General features: G+C 37.0%; 1 protein-coding gene across 1 annotated transcript in view; it reads right to left on the bottom strand.

Annotated features, from left to right (window-relative positions):
- Positions 1-240: 240 nt before the first annotated feature.
- Positions 241-26497, bottom strand: part of LOC102489366 (vomeronasal type-2 receptor 116-like) — a 40490-nt gene continuing 14233 nt past the window's right edge. The window contains 6 exon segments of the mRNA XM_014588996.1: positions 241-350; positions 10387-10587; positions 10590-11318; positions 14246-14363; positions 17373-17474; positions 25002-25149. Coding sequence (XP_014444482.1) covers positions 241-350; positions 10387-10587; positions 10590-11318; positions 14246-14363; positions 17373-17474; positions 25002-25149 — 1408 coding nt within the window.

Below are 26497 nucleotides of genomic sequence, written 5' to 3'. Positions count from 1 at the left end.
AACAACTATTTCATTGGAAGAATCATTATATTTTGTGCTATCCTACTTACTTTCTGTGGTAAATAAGTATTACTTACTTTTGTAGTACTTTTATCAACTGTTGTCTGTATGTATCTCCTATGTATGTAACTCCTCCCAAACTAATCCAGGTCATGTTGGCTTTAAAACAAAAAAGAGGGAAATGTAGGGACTTATTTGGTGAGAGGCCCTGAGGATGTGGGGATATGCTCTCAGCAAACATTACCGGTCCCTTTTAGCTATGGCAAAACTGTACAGCTTGTCCTGTTCTTGACCTTTATTGCAGACAGAACGAATGGTGAAATTTTCCAGGGGCTTTTCAACAGATACATCTGATAGAATTCAATAATTTTCTGACCCCAATTAACAAAATCCAATCCCTGCTCTGCCTCTGTAAGATTCTATAGCCTAATCAACACCCCTTTGAGGTTTACAAAATAATATTCTCCCCATACCTACAACTAAGTTTCTTTCCACTAAATAGAAAGTTTATTAAGCTTTCTCTTTAATATAAATGTAACAAAGAGATACACCTGGCCAGTATGTCTAAGTCCTTATAGATTTTTTTACCTGCTTCTTATTGTCTGTGAAATATCAACTTATCTATGGAATGTCACAAAATACATGTATACAGTGTTGCTTTACCCTATAAATAAAAACACTCAGTTTACCTACATGGCAAAAGTTGCTTGAGCTGCTTAGGCTCAGACTGCCTGTGTCTATTGTCATTTTAAAAACATTGTTTGTCTTTGAATTTTGCCAATATGCCTATGATATGTCAAGGGGAAAATCTTTTTATGTTGATGCTATTTGGAATCATTTTTATTTCTTGGGTCTCAATTTCTCCATGTTTCTCTATATTTATAACATTTTTAAACAGTATTTCATGAAAGAGGTATTTCACACTTTAGTCACCTATTCACCTTCTGGAATAACCATTATATTGATAATATGGATATTTCATGGTGTCTAGAATTTTGCATATATTGTCTATATATACATATATACATAAACATATATATATATATATGCACACAATATATATATATGTGTGTGTGTGTATATATATAAAATTCTTTTTGGTGGTTTGTTCTATGTTGCAGACTTTGTCTTTAAGTTCAGATTTTTTTTTTTCCTGCATGGTCTGATCTGCTAGTAATACTTTCTAGGGATATTTCAATTTCTCATTGTAGTCTTCATTTCCAGAAGTTCTATTTGATGCTTTTTTAGGGTATCTATCTCTTTATGAAATACCTCTTTTAGTTATTGGGATAATTTCCTTATTTCCTGGAATTGATTGTCTATTTTTGCTTACATTTCATTGACTTCTGTCACCATGGATGTTCAGAATTTTTTTTTTTAATTTCTATATATTTCTTTGTGATGTCCATCATAGGCTAGAGCCTACCATGCTCACCAGGTGTAGAGTTACCATCTTGTTTTCTCATGTTTCTTTGAGGTCTATGCTGGGTTTTTGGTCATCTGATGTAGTATTCTTCTTCTTTTTTTTTTTTTTTTTTTGTCCTGTTTATTGGAGTAGATTCTGTAGTATTGGAAGAGAAAATTTCACTCTTAGTTCCCAGCTGTGTTCTTATTAAAGGACTGTGTCTTACAGACTAGAACACTTAAAAGCAACTTCAGGTACTTGGTTCCCCTACCAATCTTTCAGCTCTTGATGAGGTGAGAGCAAGCTAAGGAGACATAACTTAGTGAAAAGGATCGAGTTGCAGACTGAAGTACAACATGCAGGCGAGTGTTTCACAAGTCCCAAAGATACTCTCAAAGTCTGAGGGTGTACTCAGGAGAGGAGGCCTGCTGAGAATAGGCCAAAATCCCCTGGGGGGTGGACTGAGCCCAGGCTGCTAAAGAATTGGCAAGGGAGTATGTGAACCATCATTTACTTGATCTCTTACACCAGAACTCAGATCATAAATGGCTGACAGAATATTTTTGTTGGACAGTTTATTCTAAGGAAGACAGACTGGCTTATGGTTAAGTAAATGTTGGTTTATAAAATTTTGATAGTAGTTTTGATTTAGTAAATGCTATTACTATTTGCCCTTTCTAAATATATAATTGATAATTCATTGGTAATGCTCATCTTTCTACAATGATGGTGAATGCCAACTAAAAACTTATTGGTAGGTTAGCAGATGGCATAGCAGTTACATTGTTGTACTGCCATATGGTTGACTATGGTTCAAGTCCTGGACTTGGTGGCTTGAACACTACACCAGGCATGTGTATATGCATGTGCCAGTTCCTAGATGGAAAATGAAAGATAAGTAAGTGTGAGTGGTTATCCCGCCTGGGATGGTGATTTCTCTTTTTCCCTCTCACTGTCTCTCTCTCTCTTTCTCTGTCCCCAGTGAGCACACATGCCCTAAGGCAAAAACTCCCCCCCCTCTAAAAAAATACTGGACTCTTTTTTTTTTTTACTTAGGCATGTAAATGGTTATATGAATATATAAACACTAGAGAAATCCCTTCATTTCTCAAAATGAAGCAGACTTACTTGTGTTTTATTTTTTGTTCATTAACTCTTTAAAGGGAAGAGCTACTTTATGTTTTTGGTCTTAACTAGGCCAATCTAATTAGAATTCCCTGTATCTGAAATATCACCTTTTACTTATTTCAAGATATTTTAGTATGGTTTATGTAAACTATCAAGTAAATAATATGTAACATATAATATATTTTATAAATGATTTGCAAGGTTAGATGCTTTAGAATGTCAGAGTGATGAGATTTAGTAGCAATTTAAATTTTATGTTTAAATCTTTTAAAAAGAATTATTTATTGGGACCAGCAGTTGGCATAATGACTATGTAGCTGGACTTCCATGGTCGACTGCAGTTTGAGTCCTGATGCATGCATGCCTAAGATCCGGAGAGGAGAATGGAGGAGAAGGGATTGTGGTGTGGGCATTCCCCCTGGGGGGTGATTTCTCTGTTTTCTACCTCTCTGTCTCTCTCTATCTTCCTGGTGAATGCATCCACACTATAGCAAAAACTTCTCAAAAATTATTTATTTAATTAGTTAGTTTATTATTATTATTTTTACAGTTTGATCACAAAGAGACAGAACAGGGGATAATGGTAAAATAATCCACTACATGCAGGACTTGAACTGCTGTCAGCTATGTGGAAGTTCAACTCATTCACCATTATCCCATCTGCCAACCCCTGAATTCTTTGTTATGTAAGTCAGACTATGTTGTTTTTCATGATTATCTTTACATAACTGTTCAAAACTACATTAAAAACTATAGAATTAATGTATATGTGTAATTGGTAATGGTGCTTTGTCAACTTACTAGGATTAAATTAGAGAATGCCATCAGCCAAGATTTGCAATTTATGCCATCATAAGACTGAATATAATTAAAAACAAATGACATGAAAAATATCAAGAATGAATAAAAGAAAAATAAAGAAAAAATATTTCAGGAAACACATCTAAACTCAGGAGACCAGGCCATTCCAAAAATGCCTTCTTTTTCCACCAGGCCTTCTTTTTATGTCTAAGGATGCATAAAGTATTGTGAGAGCAACTCAATGATGGAAACATTTGCAGGATCAGGTCCAGCCTAGACATCCTATCCAAGCCTCCCTGACCTCCCAGGACTTTGGTGACCCTTTGGTGGAACACAGCTCAACTCATCATCTACAGCCATGGCAGGAGGAAGAACAGTGGTCATACTCAAGGGACCCTCAGGGAACTTCCTGGGCAGTCTTTGATAACAGGTACTTTTCAAACTAATGACTCAGAATGCACTTAGGTTTTGTTTGTTTTTAGATTTTTCTATAGGGCAGATTACTTGCCACTGCAGACAAAGAAAAAAGAGAAAATGAGAAAGTGTAATCTCTTCCCCTCCATTCTCTTCTCAGGATTTTGGGTAAGCAAACACACATGGCTGGTGCATTTTTTGAGCCATCCAGTCATAGACTTGAATTATGCAGTTGGCTATGCAGTAGCCAGCACCTTAAACACCATGCCACCTGTTGGCCCAGAATTTTTTATTTTAAAAAATGGTTTCATAGTGGCCAGCAGGTTTTGTGGTGATTAATGCACTGGACTCCACTATGGCCCACCATGGTTTGAGTTCTGGATGCAGTGTCTTGAAAATTACACTGGACACATGTGTGGGCTTGCCCAAAACCTCAGGAGGATAATGGAGAAGAAGAGATTGCAGTATAGACCTCCCCCCCAGAGGTTGATTTCTCACTCCCTCTATCTTTGTCTTTCTTTGACAAGCACATGCACCCTTTGGCAAATCTTATTCCCAATAAAAACTATTTTAAACTTTATTTTTTTATGAGTAAAAGAGAGGGGGAGAGAGATCCATAGACAAAGAAACAGGCACTCCAAACAGTGTCTAAATACCTTATCTAAACCCAGACTCAGCCAAGCCCCAGATTATGGGTACTTGTATGCCTGACACTCTCAGGTAAGCTTCCAGATGTAAACTCTAAAACCTCCTATGTGAGGTAACTTTGCAGTGTGTCATGTTTTATCACCCTACCATCATCCAGCCCATTGTTATTTTTTGTCTTTTAGAAATGGGCACTCTAACTGGAGTAAAGTAAAACCTCATTGTAGTTTTGATTTATATTTTGCTGGTAATTAATGACATTGAATATTTTTTCACATACTTGGCTATCATATGTCTTCTTTAGAAATATTGATAAATATCTTGATTTAATTTTGTAATCAGGGGTTTTTGTCTTGCTTTGCTTTGTTTTTTGGGAGTATTTGCTGTGGAAGTTATTAAGTTTCTTATATACTCTGAATATTAATCCTTCATTAGATGAATAGATTGAAAATACTTTTAACCTCTCTTCCAGGATGTCTCTTCACCCTGTTGATTACTTGCTGTGCAGAATCATTTTGTTGGAGTTTACTATAATCCCAGTTATCTCTTTTTGATTTTGATGCCTCTGATTTTCTTTTTTTAAAAACTATTATTTTATTTAACTTTATTTATTAGTATTATTTTCCAGTTTGATCAGAGAGTCAGAGAAAGAGCAAGAGGGAAAGTGAGAAAGGAAGTCACCAGGTCCAGGACTTGAACCACAGTCAGCCATGTGGGAGTCCAGCACCTTTATCACCACACCACCTGCCAGCCCCATTGATGCCTCTGATTTTCAGATCTTCTTCAACAAGTCTATGCTCAGACCAATATTTGAGTCATTTTCTTATTTTTTCTTCTGTATTTTTGTTTTGTATCTTATGTTCCAAATCATAGCCTGTTTCTTCTCACATAAATATTCACTATCTCCCACACCATTTATTCAAGTACTGTTATTTCTCCAATGTCTGTCTTATTTTTGTTGTTGAAAATCAGTTGAGTTTATTAAGTGGAAGCATTTCTGTTTTTTCTCTTTTGTTAAATTGGGCTATGTGTCTGTTTTGTTTTTGTCATTCCCATGTTGTTTTCATTCATTTACCTTTGTGATGTACTTAAAAACTGTTAGTGTAATTCCTCCAGTTTGTGTGTGTGTGTGTGTGTGTGTGTGTGTGTGCATGTGTATGTGTTTCCTTGTCTATTTAGAATTAGAATTATTTTCCTACAACTGCAAAGACAGGCACACAAAAATATTACAAGGGTTGCTTATATGTGGAAGTTAGGATACATCTTGTAAAACTAGTAGGTCACAGACCCAGCAGGTTGCATAAGTGATTAATGCACTGGAATTCCACAAGACAACTACAGTTCATGTTCCAGACCTGGCAGCTTGAAAATCATGTCAGTGACATGTGGCATGACCATCCTTTCTGGAAAGTGATTACTCACTCCCCCCCCCTTTGTGTCTCTGTCTCTTTCTGGCCAGTTCACATGCCTGAGCACAATAACCTAAAAAGGAAAAAAAATAGTGGCTAGAGGATAGAAATAATAGAGGGGGGGGGTTTGTTAAAGGTACAAAATTACAGGAAGGTGTCTAATATTTCATTACATACTAGGGTGAATGCAGTTAACAATAATTTACTGAATACCTCAAAAAAGTAAAACAACTTTTTAAAGAGATTTTTCTAGAGGGTGTATGCACCCACTGGAAAGACACAGAAATACAGAAAGCAACAAATTACACTCCAGGGGGATTGTCATGCCACAATGTCTTCTCCTCCATTTTCCTCTCAAGATTTTGGGCATGCACACACAAGCTCCCAATTTGACTTTTAAGTATCCACGTCTGAGACTTAAACTGAAGTCCACTGTTCGGTAGTCCAGGGCCTTAACACTACACAACCTGCTGACCCTAGTCAAAAAATTTTTAATTTTTCCAACAGAAATCATAAATATTTGAGGTGGTGTGTATGCTAATTAACCTGATTTTATCATTACACGTTGTGTTTATGTATAGAACAGTCACACTGAAAGCCATAAATATGTATGATGCATATCTATTGGTTATTTAAAATAATATACTCTGAGAAGATCCTGAAAATATATTACCTGTAGGGTAGTACTCATAATACAAAGTAGGGCTGCAGACCACATAATATGAACTTGTGACTTTAATAGACATTAGTAGATCCCCCACAGACAAATAGAATAAAAATTTTTGACTCTATACCTATTTGGTACCATTTTTTTTGGCTCTCTATATTTATTTTTAATGAGAAAGAGAGAAACGCACCCTCTAAACAGTCATCTTAACCCAATGGTCCTTTAGCCCTGCAGTCAATCAGGATTATGCAACACTTGGCATGTTTGATTTGACCCAGAGTCTTCCCATGTGGCTTCTAGAATTATGCAGCAGCGTGCATAGTTCCTGTGCCTATGAATTGGCCATGTGTTGCTTGTGAATGCTATGAATTTAAATAATCTTCTCATGTATAGTTAGAAAATTCTAGTACCCCTTTTTTTTTTTTTTGAGAGAGAGGTTTTTGCTATGGGGCACGTGTGCTTGCCAGAAAGACAGAGAGAGACAGAAAGTGAGAAATCACCCCCCAGGGTTGATGGCCACGCTGCAATCCCGTCTCCTCTGTTCTTCTCTTGAAATCTTGGGCACAGACACACACATGCCTGGAATGAGTTTAAGCCACCAGGTCTGGGACTTGAACCATGGCTGACTACATGGGAGTTTAGTGACATAGCCATTATGCTAACTGCTGGTCTCTCTAGTACCTTTACTAGGGATTATTCCAATATGGATTATTTTACTAAGAATTATTTATTTAGTTTTATTTATTATTATTGTTATTATTTTAATTTGATATAATCACCAGAGAGAAGAAGGGTGGCAGGAGGAGTGAGAAACCCAAGTCATCAGGTCTGTCAAGTCCAGGACTCACTCACCTGGTAAGTGTCCTGTGTGATCAAAGTCTGTACCCCACCCCAGATAACATGGATGTGCATCTTTTAATGTGTTTAACAAAGACAATAATAACCTGCAATGAGGATGTAATGAATAACCATGCAAGGAAGGTGCAGTGTGCCTTGAAGAATTGCAGCAGGGGGATACTACAGCAGGACTGCCTTGTCGATGAATGAACCATAAAGGCTGCCTGGGTGAATGGTCTGAAGTAAATATATCTTGCTCTGAGCACCCCTCAGATTAATCATAGATTTCTGTTTCAAAGGTTTGGCACCCCTCAGATTAATCATAGATTCCTGTTTCAAAGGTTGACTTTTTTTTTTTTTTCAATATTATTGAAAAACCAAGAAGATATGAGGATGTGTCTCTGAAAGAAAAAAAAAAAAATGCAGGTGTACTCAAACCAGAAACCTGAAAACTGAAATTGTGAAACTTCAAAATAAGTAAGATAGGCAGTCAGGGAGACAAAAAAAAATCCTGAAGAGAGAACAGTGACTATAGAACTCAGTGTATCATACATAAATATGAAGACACACCAGAATTCTGAAAATGCTGAACATCCCTTAATAGTCAGCTACACACGTAATACTAATAACCATTCTGTATTAAGACACCAAAGTTCACAGATGTTTACAGTTACTTTTTATTAAGTACTCTAAAACTGAACTACTAATTTTGTTTCTATTTGTTTTATGTTTTAAATTTTAAGTCTCTATTTTCTCCATAGTAATGTTTCTACATTAATGTAAATTGAAAGCCATATAATATACTTCTTTTAAATAAATATTGTAAATATTAAACCAAAAAAGGTAATCAAGCAGTAAAACAGTCTCTCAATAGAGATCACAATCTCAAGTTTTCTTTTTTTTCCCCAAGAGTAGAAAATAGAGTCTATGTAGGAAAGCTAAAATACATTATTTTTTTATATTAAAAGTTTAATATTATCAGAACTCAGTCCAAAGAGTAAATTAAAGTACAATAATTGCATTGAAATTAAAAGTGCATTTTACTACTGGAATGTAACTTATTAAATGTATCATTTCCTCTTAAAACTGCTTAACAGTTAATAAACGATATATCATTTTGCAACTACACAACTCTTTTTTTTTTAAGATTTTTGTCATAAAATTAGACCCACAGGTTTTATAATGGTTAAGGCACTGGAATCCCACATGGCTAACTGTGTCTAGAGTCCTGGAATCCACAGCTTAAAACTCACACCAGTCCTGTATGTGTGCATGCCCAAGATCTTGAAGGGATAATGGAGAAGGGACTGTGTACTTGGCAGAGAGGGACTGTGAGAGAGAAAGTGAGAAATCACTCCCCAGGGGGTATGGCTATGTTGCAGTCCTTTCTCCTCCATTCTCCTCCTGGTATTTTGGACATGCACACACATATGTCTGGAGTGACTTTTCAAGCAGCCAGATCAGGGGCTTAAAATGTAGATAGACATGTGAGAGTTCAGCACATTAACCACTTCACTGCATGCTGGCCCCACTATATAACTTTTTTTTTTTTGAGAGAGAGAGAAAGAGAGAGATTTTTTATGTGGTGCATGTAGTCACCAGAGCAACAAAGAGAGAGAGATTGACAGAAAGTAAGAAATCATTCTTCTGGGGAAAACCACACTGCTATCCCTCCTCTTTCATTCTCTTCTCAAGATTATGGGCACACATGCACACACAACCAGTATGAGTTCCAAGATGCTGTGTCCAGGACTCAAACCATGGTCGGCCATGTGATAATCCAGCACGTAGCCATTATGCCACCTGTTTACCTCACAACTTTTTTTTTTTTGGAGAGATTTTCACTGTAGGGCACGTAGACAGACAGAGAGAGACATAGAGACAGAAAGCGAGAAATCACCCCCCAGGGGGGATGGTCACGCCGCAATCCCTTCTCCTCCATTCTCCTCTCGGGATCTTGGGCACACACGCACACGCGCCCAGCGTGAGTTTTAAGCCACCAGGTCCGGGACACGAACCACGGTCAACTACGTGGGAGTCCAGCGACATAGCCATTATGCTAACTGCTGGTTCCCACAACTTTTTAAGAATATAGATTAACAGCTTAAAGTGCTGCAAGCAACAATTACTTTCTTTTAATGAGTTTCTTTTGTTTGTTCTCTTCATCTAATTGTATTCTGGTTTGTATCTCTAGGCAGTTTCTACACATTTAGGTCAAATGTCTAGCAAGTTTGTAAATTTAAATTATAAAAAGGGTATAATAAAATTTTCTTGAATAGAAAAATTAAAAATATGAGAGACATCAGATCAACACAATTTAACACATCAAGACACTTCAGAAAGCAGAAACTCCAGCTAGCAGAAACAAATATATTCAGATTAGAATGGGGGACCAGTGGATGGCATAATGTTTTTGTCACTGGACTTTCACATAGTCAACCATGGTATGAGTTTCTGACCCAGTATCTTAAACCTCAAGCTGAGTGCATGTACATTCATGCCCAAAATCCCTAGAGAAGAATGGAGAAGATGGAATTGCAGCATCATCATTTTCCTTAAGGAGTGATTACTCATTACCTGTCTCTCTGCCCCTCCTATGAGCACATATGTCCTACAGAAAAAAATCTGTCTGAAAAAAGATTAGAATGAATATAAATATGAGATATTAAAAACCATGCAGAGAACTAGTGTAACAACTAGCTAGTTTTTTTTTTAAACATCAACAAACTTACTGAACATTTGATGGATCTAACAAAGAGAGAGAAGATACAAATCAATAAATCAGACATGAAAATAAAGACATTATTTCTGACTACACAAAAGTAAAAACTTTATAGGGGAACAAAATGAATAATAGTTAATAAAATCTAGCAGTTAACCAATACACAAAATGTAAAAATGTCCAAATAAGATACCATTCATACTTGTAGGTTTAATACCTGTTTAAGATTTATATACAAAATAACTGTTTTAAAAAATAAATGTAAGAAGTCATTCATTTGCAGTTATTTTATCATCTGAGGATATAAAATCAGGGTGCATTTTTGGTTCAAAACCCTAAAACTGTGATACAGGCTTACAAGGTAAAACCTTAGAATGCCTGTTTAATTTGGAACCCCTTCTGTTTTTTAAAGCTTTCCAGGAGTTCTCATCAGGCCTTATCATAATAACATAGCACTTGGGCACGAAAATGTAGCCTAGAAGCCCTGCACTGGAGGCCAAGATGGAGAAGACTTCCACAGCCACCATGAATTTTCTCGTGGTGCTGTGATAGATGGGACAAATGTGACCCAGACACTGCAGAACACCAGCATGCTGAATGTGAGAAACTTGGCTTCATTGAATGTGTCAGGCAGGTTCCTGGCCAGGAAAGCCACAATGAAACTCCCCAGAGCCAAGAAGCACAGGTAGCCCAGGACACAGTAGAAGGCAGTGACTGAGCCCTTATTGCACACGATGATGAGATTTCTGGGCTCAGAATGTGAGTCTATGTCAACAAAAGGAGGAGAGGTCCCCAGCCAGATTCCACAGATAATCATTTGGATCAGGGAGCAAATAGAAATGATGGAGTTGGAAGCCCCTGAGACCAACAAGCACCTCATGGTTCTCCCAGGCTTCATGGCCTTGAATGCCAGAATTATGGTAATTGTTTTGGCCAGAACAGTGGAAATGGCCACAGTGAACAAAAGGCCAAATGTGACTTGTTGGAGGACACAGGTGGCTGTGTTAGGATGGCCAATGAAGAGCAAGGAGCAGAGGAAGCACAACAGGAGGGAGATAAGCAGAATAAAGCTGAAAGCCTGGTTGTTGGCCTTGACAATGGGAGTGTCTCGGTGCTTCACAAAAAATTCCAAAACTACAGCTGTGACGACAAAGAAACACAGAGCCATACAGGCCATGGCTGTCCCCAAAGCATCCTCAAAAGCCATGAATGCCACAGACTTGGGAAGGCAGTGAGTTCTCTCACTGTTTGGATACTCTTGAGAAGGGCACTGGATACACTGCTTTGCATCTCGTGAAAAAGCAAAGGTCCAGCAATTCAATTTTCCTAATTGTTTGTTATGTTGAAGCTAATGGTCACTTTTGTGTAATTTTGCACAGATTAAGCCCCTGAACTAACACCGAGATATAGCAAATTAAAAGCCCTTGTTCATGACACTGAGAGAATTTTTTTTTTCATCTGTAGATAACAACAAAGTGATTTGGAACTGGGTCTTAAGCACATGAGGATCTTGGTTGGCCCATCTTGTGGCTTTCAATGATGTTACCAAGGATGAGAATTTTTTCCAGATTTCTCTTCTCGACTCTCTCCTAAATTTTCCTTTTGATAAACCTTATATTTCCATGGCTTATTATACTTGTTCATCACAATAATAATAAATAGTTTTTTATTTATATTAAGACAAAAATCACTTAATATCTTAGCTTTTCCTCTAACCTAATTTTTTTTCTTGTATATAACACATCACTTTGTGTACAGACTTTTCTCATTGTACATTTTGATTTTTCTGTAAATATTATAACCACTCCTATATAAATATTGAAAACAGTTTAAATATAAAACATTTGAATCTTGAATGGAATTTGATTCCTCCTATGTATCAATTTTTTGTGAAATTTTTATTTTAAGTATATGATAAATGGATAGGGTGTTATTTTTTATGTATCTATTTATATACATCTGAAAGCATGGTTTGTAAATACTTTTAATGTGACTCGTAATATTTTTGCCTTTATACATTATAAAATTTCTGTTGCAAATATTCATCTCTGTTGTTATGTACCAGGAAAACCTTCACAGAGCTTATGGAAACTAACACGCATGGCTCTGTTTCAATTATTATTATTTTAAAAATAGGTAGGGTTTCTCTTCATTTCTCAATTTTTTATTCATTTATTTATTTTGTAATACTGATGCAATAGCATTGGGTTGTCAGAAAAGTCATGTTGCATTTTTGCATAACAATAAATAAAAAACACATCATGACTTTTCCAGCAACCCAGTATATTCTCAATGAATTAGAGTGGAGGCTGTCAGGTGGCATGATGGTGATGATGTGAAACATCCACATGACTGACTGCATTTTGAGTCTTGAACCTGGCAACTTGCTTTCTCACTTCCCTTTCTATTTATTTCTCTTACTTCTCTGGTGAGTGTACAAGCCCCTTAGTAAATTTTAAAAATAATAATAATAAAATTATATAAAAAATTCTTAAGACAGTAAATAGTTCTAGTCAATAACATTGTTTCCTTGCAGTACCTATTTCTATTTTTTGAGCCAGCAGATACTCCTGGCTTCGGTCTCAGAGGCAAGTTTGGTACCCACAAACACAGGAATGTATTCTTCTTGATCAAAAACAATTTTTTCTTAGTTTTCTTTTTCTTTTTTAAAGCATTTTTTATTTTATTTTATTCACTATTATTTTTAAAATTTGTTTTAGGGCATGTGTGCTTCCAGATAGAGAAAGAGACAGAGAGAGGGAAAGTGAGAAAATGAGCCACCAGGTCTGCGACTTGTACCACAATTGGTCATGTGGGAGTCCAGTGTCTAAACAAACATGCCACTTGCTGGCCCCTATTGCCAGGGGTCACATGGATTCACTAGAGAGAGATACAGAGAAAATGAGGAAGTGAGACAGCACCATCTCTATGAAATGGTCATGTCACAATAACCTATGCACCATTTTCCCTTCATATCAGGATTTTGGACAATGCACAAATCCTTTGTGTGTTTTCCAAGTCATCTGATTTGGTACTCAAGTCACAATTTAGTCATGTGGGATTCAGTCACATTAACTACCATTCCATGGGCCAGCTCTGTACCTCTATGTTTATTTCTTGTTTTACACACTTATATGCTTTTGCAATTCCTTCATAAAAAATAAGTAATATGTTTTATTGGCATATTCTTACCTGAACATATATTATATTTTATTAGTGATGAAATTCAAGTGTTTTCTACTGTTAAAATGTCTTCAATTGCATAATACTTATGGGAGAATTCCAACCATACTTATTCCTTATATATCAGAAAAATGAAAGCATGATTTCTTATCATTTTCCATATTTTATTTTTGATAATACAGCATTTCATTGTGATAATTGCTTGATTTTGTATGAGAGCATATTTTGATGTGTTCAATTGTGAAATTTACTAGAATGAGTTCTCAATTTGTAAATTATAATTCTTTTTCTTCCTGCAATATATATATCAAAGTGTGGTATTCTGATATTAGTCAATTATTTGTACTTAATTGCACAGGTGTTTGTCTATGGTTGAAAAAGTTATAAAATATTCTTATAATAGTTTATCTAAAATTCCTTCATGCTTATCATGTGGGTCTCAAAGTCAGATTCAAACTTTAAGGCACCCACAGGTAAACTTGATAATTATACATCCTTCTATTCATGGTCACTGTGGTCCAATATGAGATCCCAAATTGACAGTGTCTTACCCAGCACTAAACTGCAAGGGTGTTCATTGGAAATAGTTTCACAGTTTAGCTTAATAGAATGAACATGGACAGGAACCAGCTTACATAAAATAAAGTAGGTAATTGTTTATAAAATAAATATAGCAAAACAATAATTATGTGAATTAAGAGCTGTGGTGCTCTATGTTTCATTTATTATTTATTTTTAAAAGAGATTTTTGCTATAAAGCATGTGTGCCCAACACAGAGACAGAAAGTAAGTGAGAAATTAGAGGTATGGCCATGCCACAATCTCTTCTTCTTTCAGAATTGTCAACACAAATGTTCATGTACCTGGCATGAGTTTCAAATTTCTAGGTTGAGATTTGAACTGAGGCTGGCCACATGGCACAATGCCTTAACCACCATGCCACCCGCAGGTCCCTACGTTTTATTTCTAATAGTAATAGTTTCATTTTTATTGAGAAATAGTAGGGACTGATAGTGTAGTTATATATTTCATACTTGTTTGATTTGAAATCTCTGACTCTGGGCAAGAAGCACAAATAAAGCAGCAAACAGGTCTTCCTTCCTGGGGAATTTTCTGGAATCCAGGAACACAGCTGTGACTACACACAGATTCAGGAGTCTGAGCAGAAAAGAAAATCATTTGTAATAATAATGTATGTTATGTGCTGTTTTGAATACATGTCACTATTTCTTTCTACTTTAGAGAAAACTGGCATTTAATACTTTATCACTATTTATCCTTTAGATATTACCTAGGTTTCTATTTATTTTTTTTAGATAGATATTTTGGCTATAGGGTGCATGTGCTTGCCAGAGAGAGGGAAAGACAGAGAAAGAGAAAAATCACCCCCTGGGAGGTATTGCTACACTACAATACCCTCTCCGTTCTCCTCGCAGAGTTTCTGGCATGCATGCACATGTGCCTGACATGAGTTTCAGACCTCTGTTTCCAGGAATCAAACTATAGTGAGCCAGAGCCTTAACCACTATACAACGTGTTGGTCCCCCTTACCTAATATTCTAATTAAGAACTATTGTACTTAGCATTCTTTTTTATGTATTATTATGTTTTAATTTTAAAAAATAATTTTTATTTATTATTTCTTTATAATTTATAACCAGAAAAAGACAGAGAGAGAGAGAAAGTAAAAGTGCGAAAACAAGCCATCATTTCTGGGACTTGAACAGCAATCCACTGTGTGAAAATCCAGTGCTTTAACAACTTTACCACCTGCGGGTCCCCTTTATGTATTATTTATCAAATATTTCCAAGGTTCCTTATTGCTTTATCTCATGCATTACTAAAAATATCCCTCGTGCCATTTTCTTCTCTTATGCAATTACTGCATCTAAAATCATTTTAATGCAGGTTTTTACATGGTAAAGACTCTGAAAAGTTGTGTTCCCCCAAGAATATTTATACTATATTCTCATATCTGGTTGGGTAGAAAATATTAGGTTCTGGGTTTTAAAATATCTAATACTATTTTATATAGGTGCACAATAAAAATCTACCTTAAAACTAATGGGTCAACACATAAATTATGAGAGTGCGGTTATTCCATTTCTGGGCTTGTGAGACTAGTTGAGCACTGCTTTTCATAAATGAACACAATACATGTAAAAAGCATGATATTTATATAACTCTTCTGTCTCATCTAATTGCTTGAGACTGTAGTCACTGCTTTGAGATGTTTAGTACAATGAGGAATGGTATGCAAAATGGTGGCAGGTGGTGTAGGGGTTAGAGCACTGGACTCTCACAGGGTTGATCATGGTTCAAGTCCGAGACATGGTTGCTTGCTTTCACACACACACTCTGTGTAGTCAAATTGAAGAATAAAAATAATAAGTAATAAATAATTTTGGGGAGGTTTTCACTGTAGGGCGTGTGCACTCACCAGAAAGACAGAGAGACATAGACAGAAAACAAGAAAACACCCCCCAGTGGGGATGGCCACGCTGCAATCTCTTCTCCATTCTCCTCTCAGGATCTTGAGCAAGCATGCACGCACACGCTCCCAGCATCAGTTTAAGCCACTGGGTCTGGGACTTGAACCACAGTCGGCCAAATGGGTGTTCTGCAACATAGCCATTACACCAACTGCTGGTCCCCTGATAAACAATTTTTAGTAAAATAAGAATAGTATGCAAAATAATGAGAAAATATCTACAAAAACGTGACTAGTATCTTAATGTATAATTTACTTGTCTTTGCAGTATACCAAATTTTAAGAAGTACTTTGTTCACAAATGATAAATGGTTTCAGGATACATAGAGAAATTTTTTATACACACACATACACATATATATGAAAAAGTCATGTGCTCCATAAAGACATAAGGCATTTCAGTCATTAATAAACTGCATATATGTTAGTACTCCTATAACATAATAGTATAGGCCATAGAAATTCCATGTGCTGTGTGAAATGTCATCTAGGTTTGTGTAAGTGCAATCTATGATGTTCACAAAATAAAAAAAATAATTGTAAAAATGCATTTCTTGGGGACCAGAAAATGGTGCAATGGTTATGTCATTGGATCCACACGGCTGAGCCAAGTTTGAGTCTTGGACCTGGTAGTTTGAAACTCACATGTGGTGCATGTATGCATTTGCCAAAAATCCCAAAAGGAGAATGGAAGAGAAGAGATTATGGTGTGGCAATTCCCCTATGACATGATATCTCACTTTTGCCCTCCCATTCTCTGTTTCTGTGATCAGTGAATGTGCCCTATAGGAACAATCTCTCTAAAAAAGAATTTTAAAAATTAAAAAATACATTCTTGAAATATTTATCTTATTTAAAGATATTCAACTATGTGTACATAACCAGTACCTCATTAACTTTATTAATTGAACTGTTGCTTGAACAAATGTAAGAAACCAAATCAGCTTATAAAAACTGGAAGTATTTCTATGCTTTAGAATGTATATAAGCAAAATAAGATAGTACTATTCTGGATGTAAAAGGTGAATTTTGTTTTGTTAATTTGTATTTTGACTGAGGCAAGAGTTCAATTTGTGTTCTTTACAATTTGAATAGGTCATATATGTTCACAGGAGAGAGACAGAGACAAAGAATAAGTGAGAAATTAAACCTCAGGGAGATAGTCATGACACATTCCCTTCTCCTTCATTCTACTATACAGATTTGGGCATTCACACACACGCACACATGCCAGGCATGATTTTTAAGCCACTGCATCCAAAATTAAAATGATAGTCATGTCTGAATCCAGAACCTTCATAATGATGGCACCTGTTACACCATGTGTGTGTGTGTGTGTGTGTACTCACCAGAGAGAGAAAGACAGACAGATCATGAGAGGAAAAGAGAAATCACCCCCCAGGAGAATGGCACACACTTCCAGTGTGAGTTTCAAGTCACCAGATCTAGGACTCAAACCACAGTCATGTGGGATTCCAGTGATGTAAGTACTCTGCAATCTGCTGACCCCACCTCTGTATGTATTTCATATTAAAATGACATCGTACCTCTTTGAAACTAACAGGCCAGTTTATCATCTCTTCTTTAATGACCAAACCTTGATCTTGGGAATTCCTGTAGATAAAGTCTCCTACTTTAACAAACAGTCAACTGGGATTAGGAAATCTCACGAGGTTGTGGATATTATGCTGTATTCTATTTCTTTCTTCATCCAGGGGAATGTTGTACCCAATGCTGTTTGTCAGTCGGCTTTTCCTCAGAAATGGATGAAGCTGGATTAAAGGCAGGGTTTACAAATTAGGACTGCATTTAATGAAGAGTGGACAGTCCATATCTAGAAAGTAATCCTTCTATTTAACATCTCTATTTACATGTTCACTTTTTTGTAGTACTCTGTTTTGAGTGGTAAGCAGCTCAGGGCTCATGTGAGATGAACTCTTAAAAAAAAATAAACAACAATGAAGGAGAGGTTGTCACTCATCAGAAAAGCTCTAGTATGTTTTTCAGAGTGTAATTTGTACTTAGACTCTCATAAAATCCAGACAAATAAAATGTGGTTTGGTACAATTGGAGGCTGATCTTGGTCATTCATAAAGGGGAAAACATGGGGCTAGACAGTAGAGTAGTTAAGGTGCTAAATCACATATGGCCAAGCTGGCAACTTGAGTTCTGTACATATAGCTTACAAAACATACTGAATGGGGTCAAAGGTGGCAATGGTGATAAAGTGCTGGACTCCCTCATGGCTGATCATCATTCAAATCCTACTCCTAATGGCTTGCTTTCTGACGTTCTTTTTCTCTTTTATCAAATTTTAAAAATAATAATAAAGTAAAATCATTAAAAAAAAAAACAGAACATATGTGTGCATGCCCAAAATTCCAAATGGAGGGAATTCCATTGTTCATGAATTCCAGTGGTCATGATTGCATCATGACCATTTTTTATGGGGGGGGGGTGATTTCTCACTTTTCCTATCTTTGACTGGAAAATGCACATGCCTTACCTGATAAATAATTTTTTACAGAAGTATTTATTCTATTTTATTCATTATTATTATTTTATATTGACCAAAAACAGACAGAGACAGAGAAAGGGAGAGAGCACAATGAAAAGTCCAAGAATCTAACCATGGTCAGTCATATGGAAATCCAGTGCCCTTACCACCACACCACCTGCCTGCCTCTTGTGGGAAAATTTTAGAAGACACTATATAGATGGATAGGTTTAGATTCTCGATAGTATTAGTGGTATTATAAAGGTGTGAATTTCTCCAAGTTTATCCAAATATACACATTAAATATGTGCAATATTTGGATACTATTTAGACCTAATAAAGCTTTTAAAAAGGGAACAAATATGTTTTGTTCTTTATCATTAATTTGGACATCTTTTGATAAGATTGTGATTGTCATGTCAAAATACAATAAACAACTTGTGACAAAATATAAAGTTAAAACTTCTAAATTCTTTTTTTTTTTTTTGAGAGGCTTTTGCTATAGGGTGTGTGCGCTCGCCAGACAGACAGAGAGACAGAGAGATAGAAAGCGAGAAATCATCCCCCGGGGGGATGGCCGCACCACAATCCCTTCTCCTCCATTCTCCTCTTGGGGTCTTGGGCACACACACACACGTGCCTGGCGTGAGTTTAAACCACTGGGTCCGGGACGTGAACCATGGTTGACTACACAGGAGTCCAGCGACATAGCCATTACGCTAACTACTGGTCCCAAAACTTTTAAATTCTAACAGAAATTTTTCATTTTTGTTTTTCTTCATGGAAATATGTCCTTATAGAAAGAGACAGAGAAATAGTGGAAAAAGAAGAGGAGAAAGCACCTCCCATGGGGAATGGTCAGGCTGCAATCCCTTCTCCATTTCTTCCTCCTTTTTAGGTTTAGGTGTGTATGCATGCATGCACACATGCCTTAGGCTTCCAGGTCTGGGACTTGAGCCATGTGAAACCTATCTGCCTTAGTCACCAGGCCATGGGTTCAACCCACAAAATAGATTACAAAATAGATTTTTTAAAGAGAATTATTTATTTACTCTTAACTATTATCATTATTTTAAATTTGCTAAAGGGCATGTGTGCTCATGAAAGAGAGAGAGAATAAGAAAGTATACTGCCAGGTCTGAGACTGAAACCATAAAGAGTCCAGCAACTTAACTACCACACCATTTGCTGGCCTCATTAAAGAGATTATTATTTGTTGTTGTTGTCGTTGGGAGAGGTTTTTGGTACAGGGCACATGTGCTCACCACAAAAATAGAGAGAGATAGAGAGACAGAAAGCAAGAAATCACCCCCAAGGGGAGATGACCACGCCACAATCCCTTCTCCTCCATTTTGCTCTTGGGATCTTGGGCATGCACACACACATGCCCAGTGGGAGTTTAAGCCACTGTGTCTGAGACTAGAACCATGATTGACTACATGGGAGTCTAGCCATATAGCAATTGCACCAACTGCTGGTCCCTTACTCATTAAAGAGATTATTAATAAAACACATTATTCTCTTAACTTTTGAATTTGCTTTTGAAGAGTCGATGTAAATCTTGTTCAAAGTGCAAATCAATTTTTTTTTAGAGGTTTTTGCTATAGGGCATGTGCGCTCGCCAGACAGACAGAGAGAAACAGAGAGACAGAAAGCAAGAAATCACCCCCCAGAGGGGATGGCCATGCCGCAATCCCTTCTCCTCCATTGTCCTCTTGGGATCTTGGGCACGCACGCACACGCGCCTGGTGTGAGTTTAAGCCACCAGGTCCGGGACGCGAACCACGGTCAACTACGTGGGAGTCCAGCGACCTAGCCATTATGCTAACTGCTGGTCCCAAATGTTGTTATTCTTAATACAAGTGAAAATAAGATAGAAATTAAATTCTCTGATCTTTATTTTTATGTATGTATATTGTGTTTGCTTGTTTTGCTCAACAAATTTGTCTAATATATTTGTCCTTTTTTGATATTTTTATATAAAATTTATAAATTTAGTGTTTTTTAAAATTGTTTTATTTTACTAAGAGCTATTATTATTATTAAGTTTGCTATAGGGCACATGTAATCACCCAAGAGAGACAGAGAGCAAGAGAGAGGGAAAGTGAGAAAGCAAACCACCAGTCCAGTACTTGAATCACAGTTACCCATGTGGGAGTCCAGAACCTTAACCATGAGACCAGTTGCTAGCTCCATGATTTAGTGTTTATTTGAAATATAAACTTGTTTATGAACCAACTAGAAAATTCTGATGCTATAGGTTTCAAAAGTGGTTTGATGTTTTAAAATTGGATCACTGTTCTTTCTTCCAGGAATTTTGCAAACAGTGTAAGTACAGTTAATTCTAAAAAAATGTTCTTTCCATGAGTCATGTTAGGATAGTATGTAGAACTAACTTTTGTCCTCACCATAAATATTGCATGAAGAAATTAGGTCACAGCATCTGTATCAGTAGAGATGAAATGGATATGATTATTATGTTAATATTCTCTGTTGTTGGATGTGTTCCTAAAAAACACATAGATTTGACCAGTTGTAATCTATGTTCTGTCAAATATCTTTTCTTGGACTTTTTTAGTATTTCACTGTACATTATTTTTATTAATTTAATTAATTTTCAAAAATTTGCCAGAGGGCACATGTTAGAAAGACAGAGAAAGAAAGCAACTTTGATAGAGAATGGTCATACTGCAATTTCTTCTCCTTCACTTACAAGCATGTGTTCAGGGACACACACATTTATGGGGGTTTCTCAATCTCTGGGACTAGGATTTTAGCTACAAGATTGACCATGTGAGATCTGACTACACCAATGACCAGGTCATGGAGGCAGGCCAAATATTTGAAAATATAAATCTCTAGTAGCAGAACTCCATAAGTAAAAGTAACAATTACCAATATACCTTGGGTGAAAAAAAAAAAAAACTTAAAAAGAAAGTTTTGCCTAATATTGTTATTTTAAGAAGAAAACATAGGTTGTGTATTTTGTTTTTAAGAGAGGTTTTTGTTATAGGGCATGTGTGTTCACCAGAAAGACAGAGGGAGACAGAGAGACAGAAAGCAGAATAACCACCTAAAAGAAATAACCACTCCAGGGGGGATGGTCACGCTGCAATCTCTTCTCCTCCATTCTCCTCTCGGGATCTTGGGCATGCATACACACGCGCCCAGCGTGAGTTTTAAGTCACTGGGTCCGGGATGCGAACCGCGGTCGACTACGTGGGAGTCCAGCGACATAGCCATTACACCATCCTTTGGTCCCCAGATTTTGTTTTTTTAAAAAAATACCTCACCAGGGACCAGCAGATGGTGTAATGGTTACATTGGTGGACTTCCACATAATGGACCAGAGTTTGAGTCCTGAACCCAGCTGCTTAAACCTCATGATGTGCACGTGTGTGTGCATGCTGAAAATGCCAAAAGGAGAATGGAAAAGAAGGTTCTACTGTGGTCATCCCCTCTGGGTGGCTATTTCTCACTTTCTGTCTCTGTCTCTCTCTGTCTCACTGGTGAGGGCACATCCTCAATAGCAAAACTCTCTGTAGAAATAAAATAAATAAATAATTCAACAAGTCTTATGGTGATTAGGGTGGCTTGCTTTCCACATGACCTACTGTGATTCAACTTCTGGAACCAGTGGCTTGAAAATCATGTTGGGCACATGTGTGTGCATGCCCGAAATCCCAAGAAAATTATGGGGAAGAAGGTATTTCAGCACCATCATCCCCCAGGGAGTGATTTATTATTTTCTCTCTCTCTGGTGAGTGCACACACACTGTGACAAAAGCTAAAAACACACAAACAAACAAAAACACCTCTAGGACTCAGCAGGTGGTGTTGTGGTTTAAGTGGACTCTCACATGACTGAACATAGTGCAAGTCCCAGAACTGGAAGCCTGAAAATCATGCCAGTCACTCGTGCATACTTGTTCAAAATCACAGGAGGACAGGAGGAGAATAGAGTAGAAGGAATTGTGGTGTGGTCACTACCCTCTTAGGGGGTAGATGTCATATATCACTTTCCCTCTCACGGTCTCTCTCTGATGAGTTTATGTGTCCTATGGAAAAAATTAAAAAAAAAAAAAACCTCTAAAAGTTATCCGGTGCTTGTGCAGGGTGTTTACCTGCCAGGGAAGAATATGCTGGTCTGCATCTCCTGGAGATCCCATTTCTATTTTAAGCAAAAGCATCTTATACAGAACTTGAGCCACCACATGCACAGCATGATAGATAAAATAGCTAGGGTCAGATATGATCAGCATGCTCAACTCAGATGGTAGAATCTCTAGGGAAGAATTAGGTGGGCAGTCTCCAAGTTTGCCACATAGTGATCCAGCAAGTGAGCATCCAAAAAGTGAAGCCAGAGTTTACTGAAGTAAAAATCTTCTGGGTATTGGGGAGGATTCACTGTCTTGAGAAATTCTTTAAAGCCAGAAATGTTCCTTTTCTGGTTTGAAAATAAGAGGCTTCCCTGGAAAAAATATGGTATGTGCTTCATAAAAGTCAAAATACCTTCCCACTCTGAGAAGTGAAGATTTCTCATGACCCATACCTTTCCAGTAATTAAATAGAACTATTTTTCTCTTCCTAGACTCCAGACACTCCCTACATCAACCATGTATTATATACACATTTGCAGATGAAACTCTGATCCTCTGCACAAGAATCAAGTCATGTGGTAAAAAGACATCTTTTGTGGCAGGGAGCTTTTCTGTAAAGGCCAGACAGATAGCCTTTTCTGTCATCTTTGCCTTTATATCCTGAAGAAACTGCTCTCCTTGCATATCTTCTGATACATAGAGTGCCACCCACGTCCAGCCAAAATGCAACAACAAGCAGATGATTCCATGTATCAGAGAACTGTCCTTGGTGGCCATCTGATAAACTGATGGAAATTGGTCTTTATCACTTAGGATGGGATCAAAAGGACCGTATGTACCTGAATAAAAAAGAAATAATCTTATTCTAAACTTATGTGGATTTTGGGTTGTCAGACTTAAATAGGTAGAAGATAAATCTTTAGCTTATAAGATCAGAGAATGGAATGTTGAGTGAAGAATATGCATGCTGTAATTAAGAGCAGTAGAAGACTGTTTTTCAGACCCATTTCTTTTAATAAAGGACTTGTGATTAGTACAAATAACATCACTTCCAGACTAAAGCATGAAAGTATAATGTTCAATAATCATTTTATTGTCTACTGTAAAAACTGCGGGATGCATAAATTTATAAAACTGATCCAACAAGATGGTAATTCTGCTATCTTGAGTGTGATATAAGGATCAGGGGTTTCCTTTCCTAGCAGCCAAGGTTAAAAATGTCAAGTCTGGGGACCAGCAGTTAGTGTAATGGCTATGTCACTGGACTCCCACATAGTCGACCATGGTTCGAGCCCCAGACCCAGTGGCTTAAACTCATGCCAGGCGCGTGTGCATGCGTGCCCAAGATCCCGAGAGAAGAATGGAGGAGAAAGGATTGCGGCATGGTCATCATCCCTGGGGGGTGATTTCTCGCTTTCTATCTCTCTGTCTCTCTCTGTATGTCTGGCAAGCGCACACACCCTACCTCTCAAAAAAAAAAAAAAAAGAAAAGAAAAGAAAAAAAAGTCAACTCTGAAAAAAATATTGTATTGATGTTATTATACTGTGTTTTATCACTACAGAATAACCTATGTCATCTTAAAATAGAACTTAGCCTCTCTGACATTTTTAAAATGTAACTTTTCAAGAGCATGATTCTCCTTTGCCAGTTATGTCTCCTGAAACTTTTATTAGACAGTTTCCCTGGAAGAATCTCTGAGGTGTAGAGCTGTTATGTAGAGAGTAACTGGAAGTGCTTTCAAGAGATCCACCTGCATGGGTTTGGAAGGCCAGAGGGAGCTGGTAAGCCTCAGCTACTATAACTGAGCCATGCCAACTTGGAGTATCTCCAGTGCTGGAATGTCCTTTCTTTGTTGAATGTTGTAATGAATGCAAATGTTTTTTATGTCTTTGTGTCAAATTGTCCAATAAATGTCCCTTCGTATTTTTCTCTCTCCAGATAAGGTAAATGTCCACTCAGTTCATACTTTTTAAGAGATATCTTTAAATTAGCCATCAATGTTATCACTGGCAATTGAATGTAATGGTTATGGACAGGTGTTTGGGTGAAACTTAACATATTTCCCTGCTCTTATTTTTAACTTGTTAGAGGGCAAATTGTATCATGTGTGCCTACCACAGAGAGACAGAGGAAAGTGAGAAATAACTCCTCATAGGGGATGGGTATATTAATATTTCTTCTCCTAAATTTCCCATTGGTTCCCATTGGTGGGATTTGGGACAGGAAAGCACACAAGCCCAGTGTGTTCGTTAAGCCATCAGGATGAACATTTGAACCATGCAGTCAGCCACGTGGGACTCAGCCACAGGACTGAATCTGGCCCACCTCTGCTCTTTTTCTTTCTCTCTCATCTTTATACTGTTAATAATCCCATGACTCAGGAAATTACCTGCTTTTTTTTTGTTTGGTGTCTCAGAAAATTGTGCACAAACAACCAAGAAAAGTTTTGAGGGTTGCAAGGTGTATAATCCCAGCTTTCACTTTTTCTTTGCTCATATGTGAGAAGATGGCATTAACAGCTATTCAACTCTCATTCCCCATCCTGGCACCCAATTACCTGTGGGCTTTTAGAGAGTTCCAAAAGAGTTCCAACTTGGGCTGAAAATGTGGGCATGTTTCCTGCAATGATAGCAACAGGTTGTTTCTGTGTCTGGCAGTTGTAATTTGGCAGGGTCTCATTCCCTCCAGTGAGCAAAAACACTGCATTTTCTAAAGTTCTTTTGTTACTGGTAAATGCATTGTAGAGATCATAACCAAGGGTAAGGGTAGGGAGCAAATGGGGGCTCTTATTGATCTCCTCAATGGCAAAGAGAAAGGCCAGTACATATTGGTAGTTCTTCCAGTGGTACCTAACAGAGGGGATAGTGTTAGAAAACACAATAAACTCATGTAAATCAGGGTAAATTCTTTAGCCAAGCCACAAGACATAAAGGTTTAGGTCTAGGCTGCCATTCAGAGATTCTCGTGTAAGTAATATTCACAGCGCTCTAGAAAACCTTGAAATGGTTTTCTCTCTACTTAAGAAAATTGTGTCCAAAAAATGAACAGAGGTTTCCAGGGCCTTGTGAGGGAGATGAGGTTTTGTTTAGCTGGATGATGACTCTGCCACTTGAACAGAGGTGATTTTAAAGGAGGATCATTAATATATAGAGAAGACAACTTTTCTACAGGCTGATAATAAAGAGTGCACACATTCACCATTATTTATACATTTTAAAAATTTATATATTGGCAACTTACGTATATATAATACAAAGTAGTTTTAGGATTTTAAAATATAATGTGAAACAATTGGACTATGATTGTTAATATGTATATCACCTGAAATATTTCAGATTTTCTGTGAGGAGGATAACATTAGTACCATGCTCCCTTGGCACTTTTGGAAAGAACAGTACTCAATACTGAGTTACATTTCTCATGATTACACTCACCTTCATAACCCTTCTCGAATGTGTCCCACATGTAATCTTGTTTCTATGTAGGTCCAGAAACCACAATTGAAGCATTTCTCATTTTACCTATCTTCTGGAAATTTTATATAGCATCTGGAGGGCTAGCAATTGGCATGGTGGTTTAAGGCCCTAGACTTATAAGCTAACCACACTTCAAGTCCCGGCCCGGATAACTTTCTCTCTCTCTCTCTCTCTCTCCCTCTCTCTCTCTCTCTCTCTCGTGAGTACACATGCCCTATACCAAATTCAAAAAAAAATCAAATAACATTAAATAAATAATTTTAAAAAAGCATTTGGTTTGCCAATTTTTCAACCATTTGGCACATTTCAGGTAGTTTTTGATGGTTTTTCTATAGTTATTTTTTTAATTCATTTATTTGCATTTATTCACTGTACATCACTACAACATACAAAATGAGATTTTCCATTCAGAGTACACTGTATATTGTCTCAATCAAGCACATCAACAAACATGTTATTGTCAACAAATAATTTTTCATTTCTTGTTTTCTGTATGTTTTCCTTTTTTCCCCTCCATCCTTGATTCCCTATCTCTTACCCTCTGCCATCTCCCACTCTCTTCCCACACTGTCTGTGGTATCTATGTTTGCTTTCTATACTGTTTCCCCGCCATTTTTTATCGAATTACTAAAGATCTTAATTAATCTAAATATTTTCATAGCAAACACAGCTAATATATACATTTCCATGAACACAAGTCTAACTTTAGGCATCCTATAAA

Source organism: Tupaia chinensis, unplaced genomic scaffold (genome assembly GCF_000334495.1).
Source record: "Tupaia chinensis unplaced genomic scaffold, TupChi_1.0 Scaffold000321_1, whole genome shotgun sequence".
NCBI lineage: Eukaryota > Metazoa > Chordata > Mammalia > Scandentia > Tupaiidae > Tupaia > Tupaia belangeri.
The sequence above is the reverse complement of the archived record's forward strand: the minus strand, read 5'-3'. Positions and strand labels throughout refer to the sequence as shown.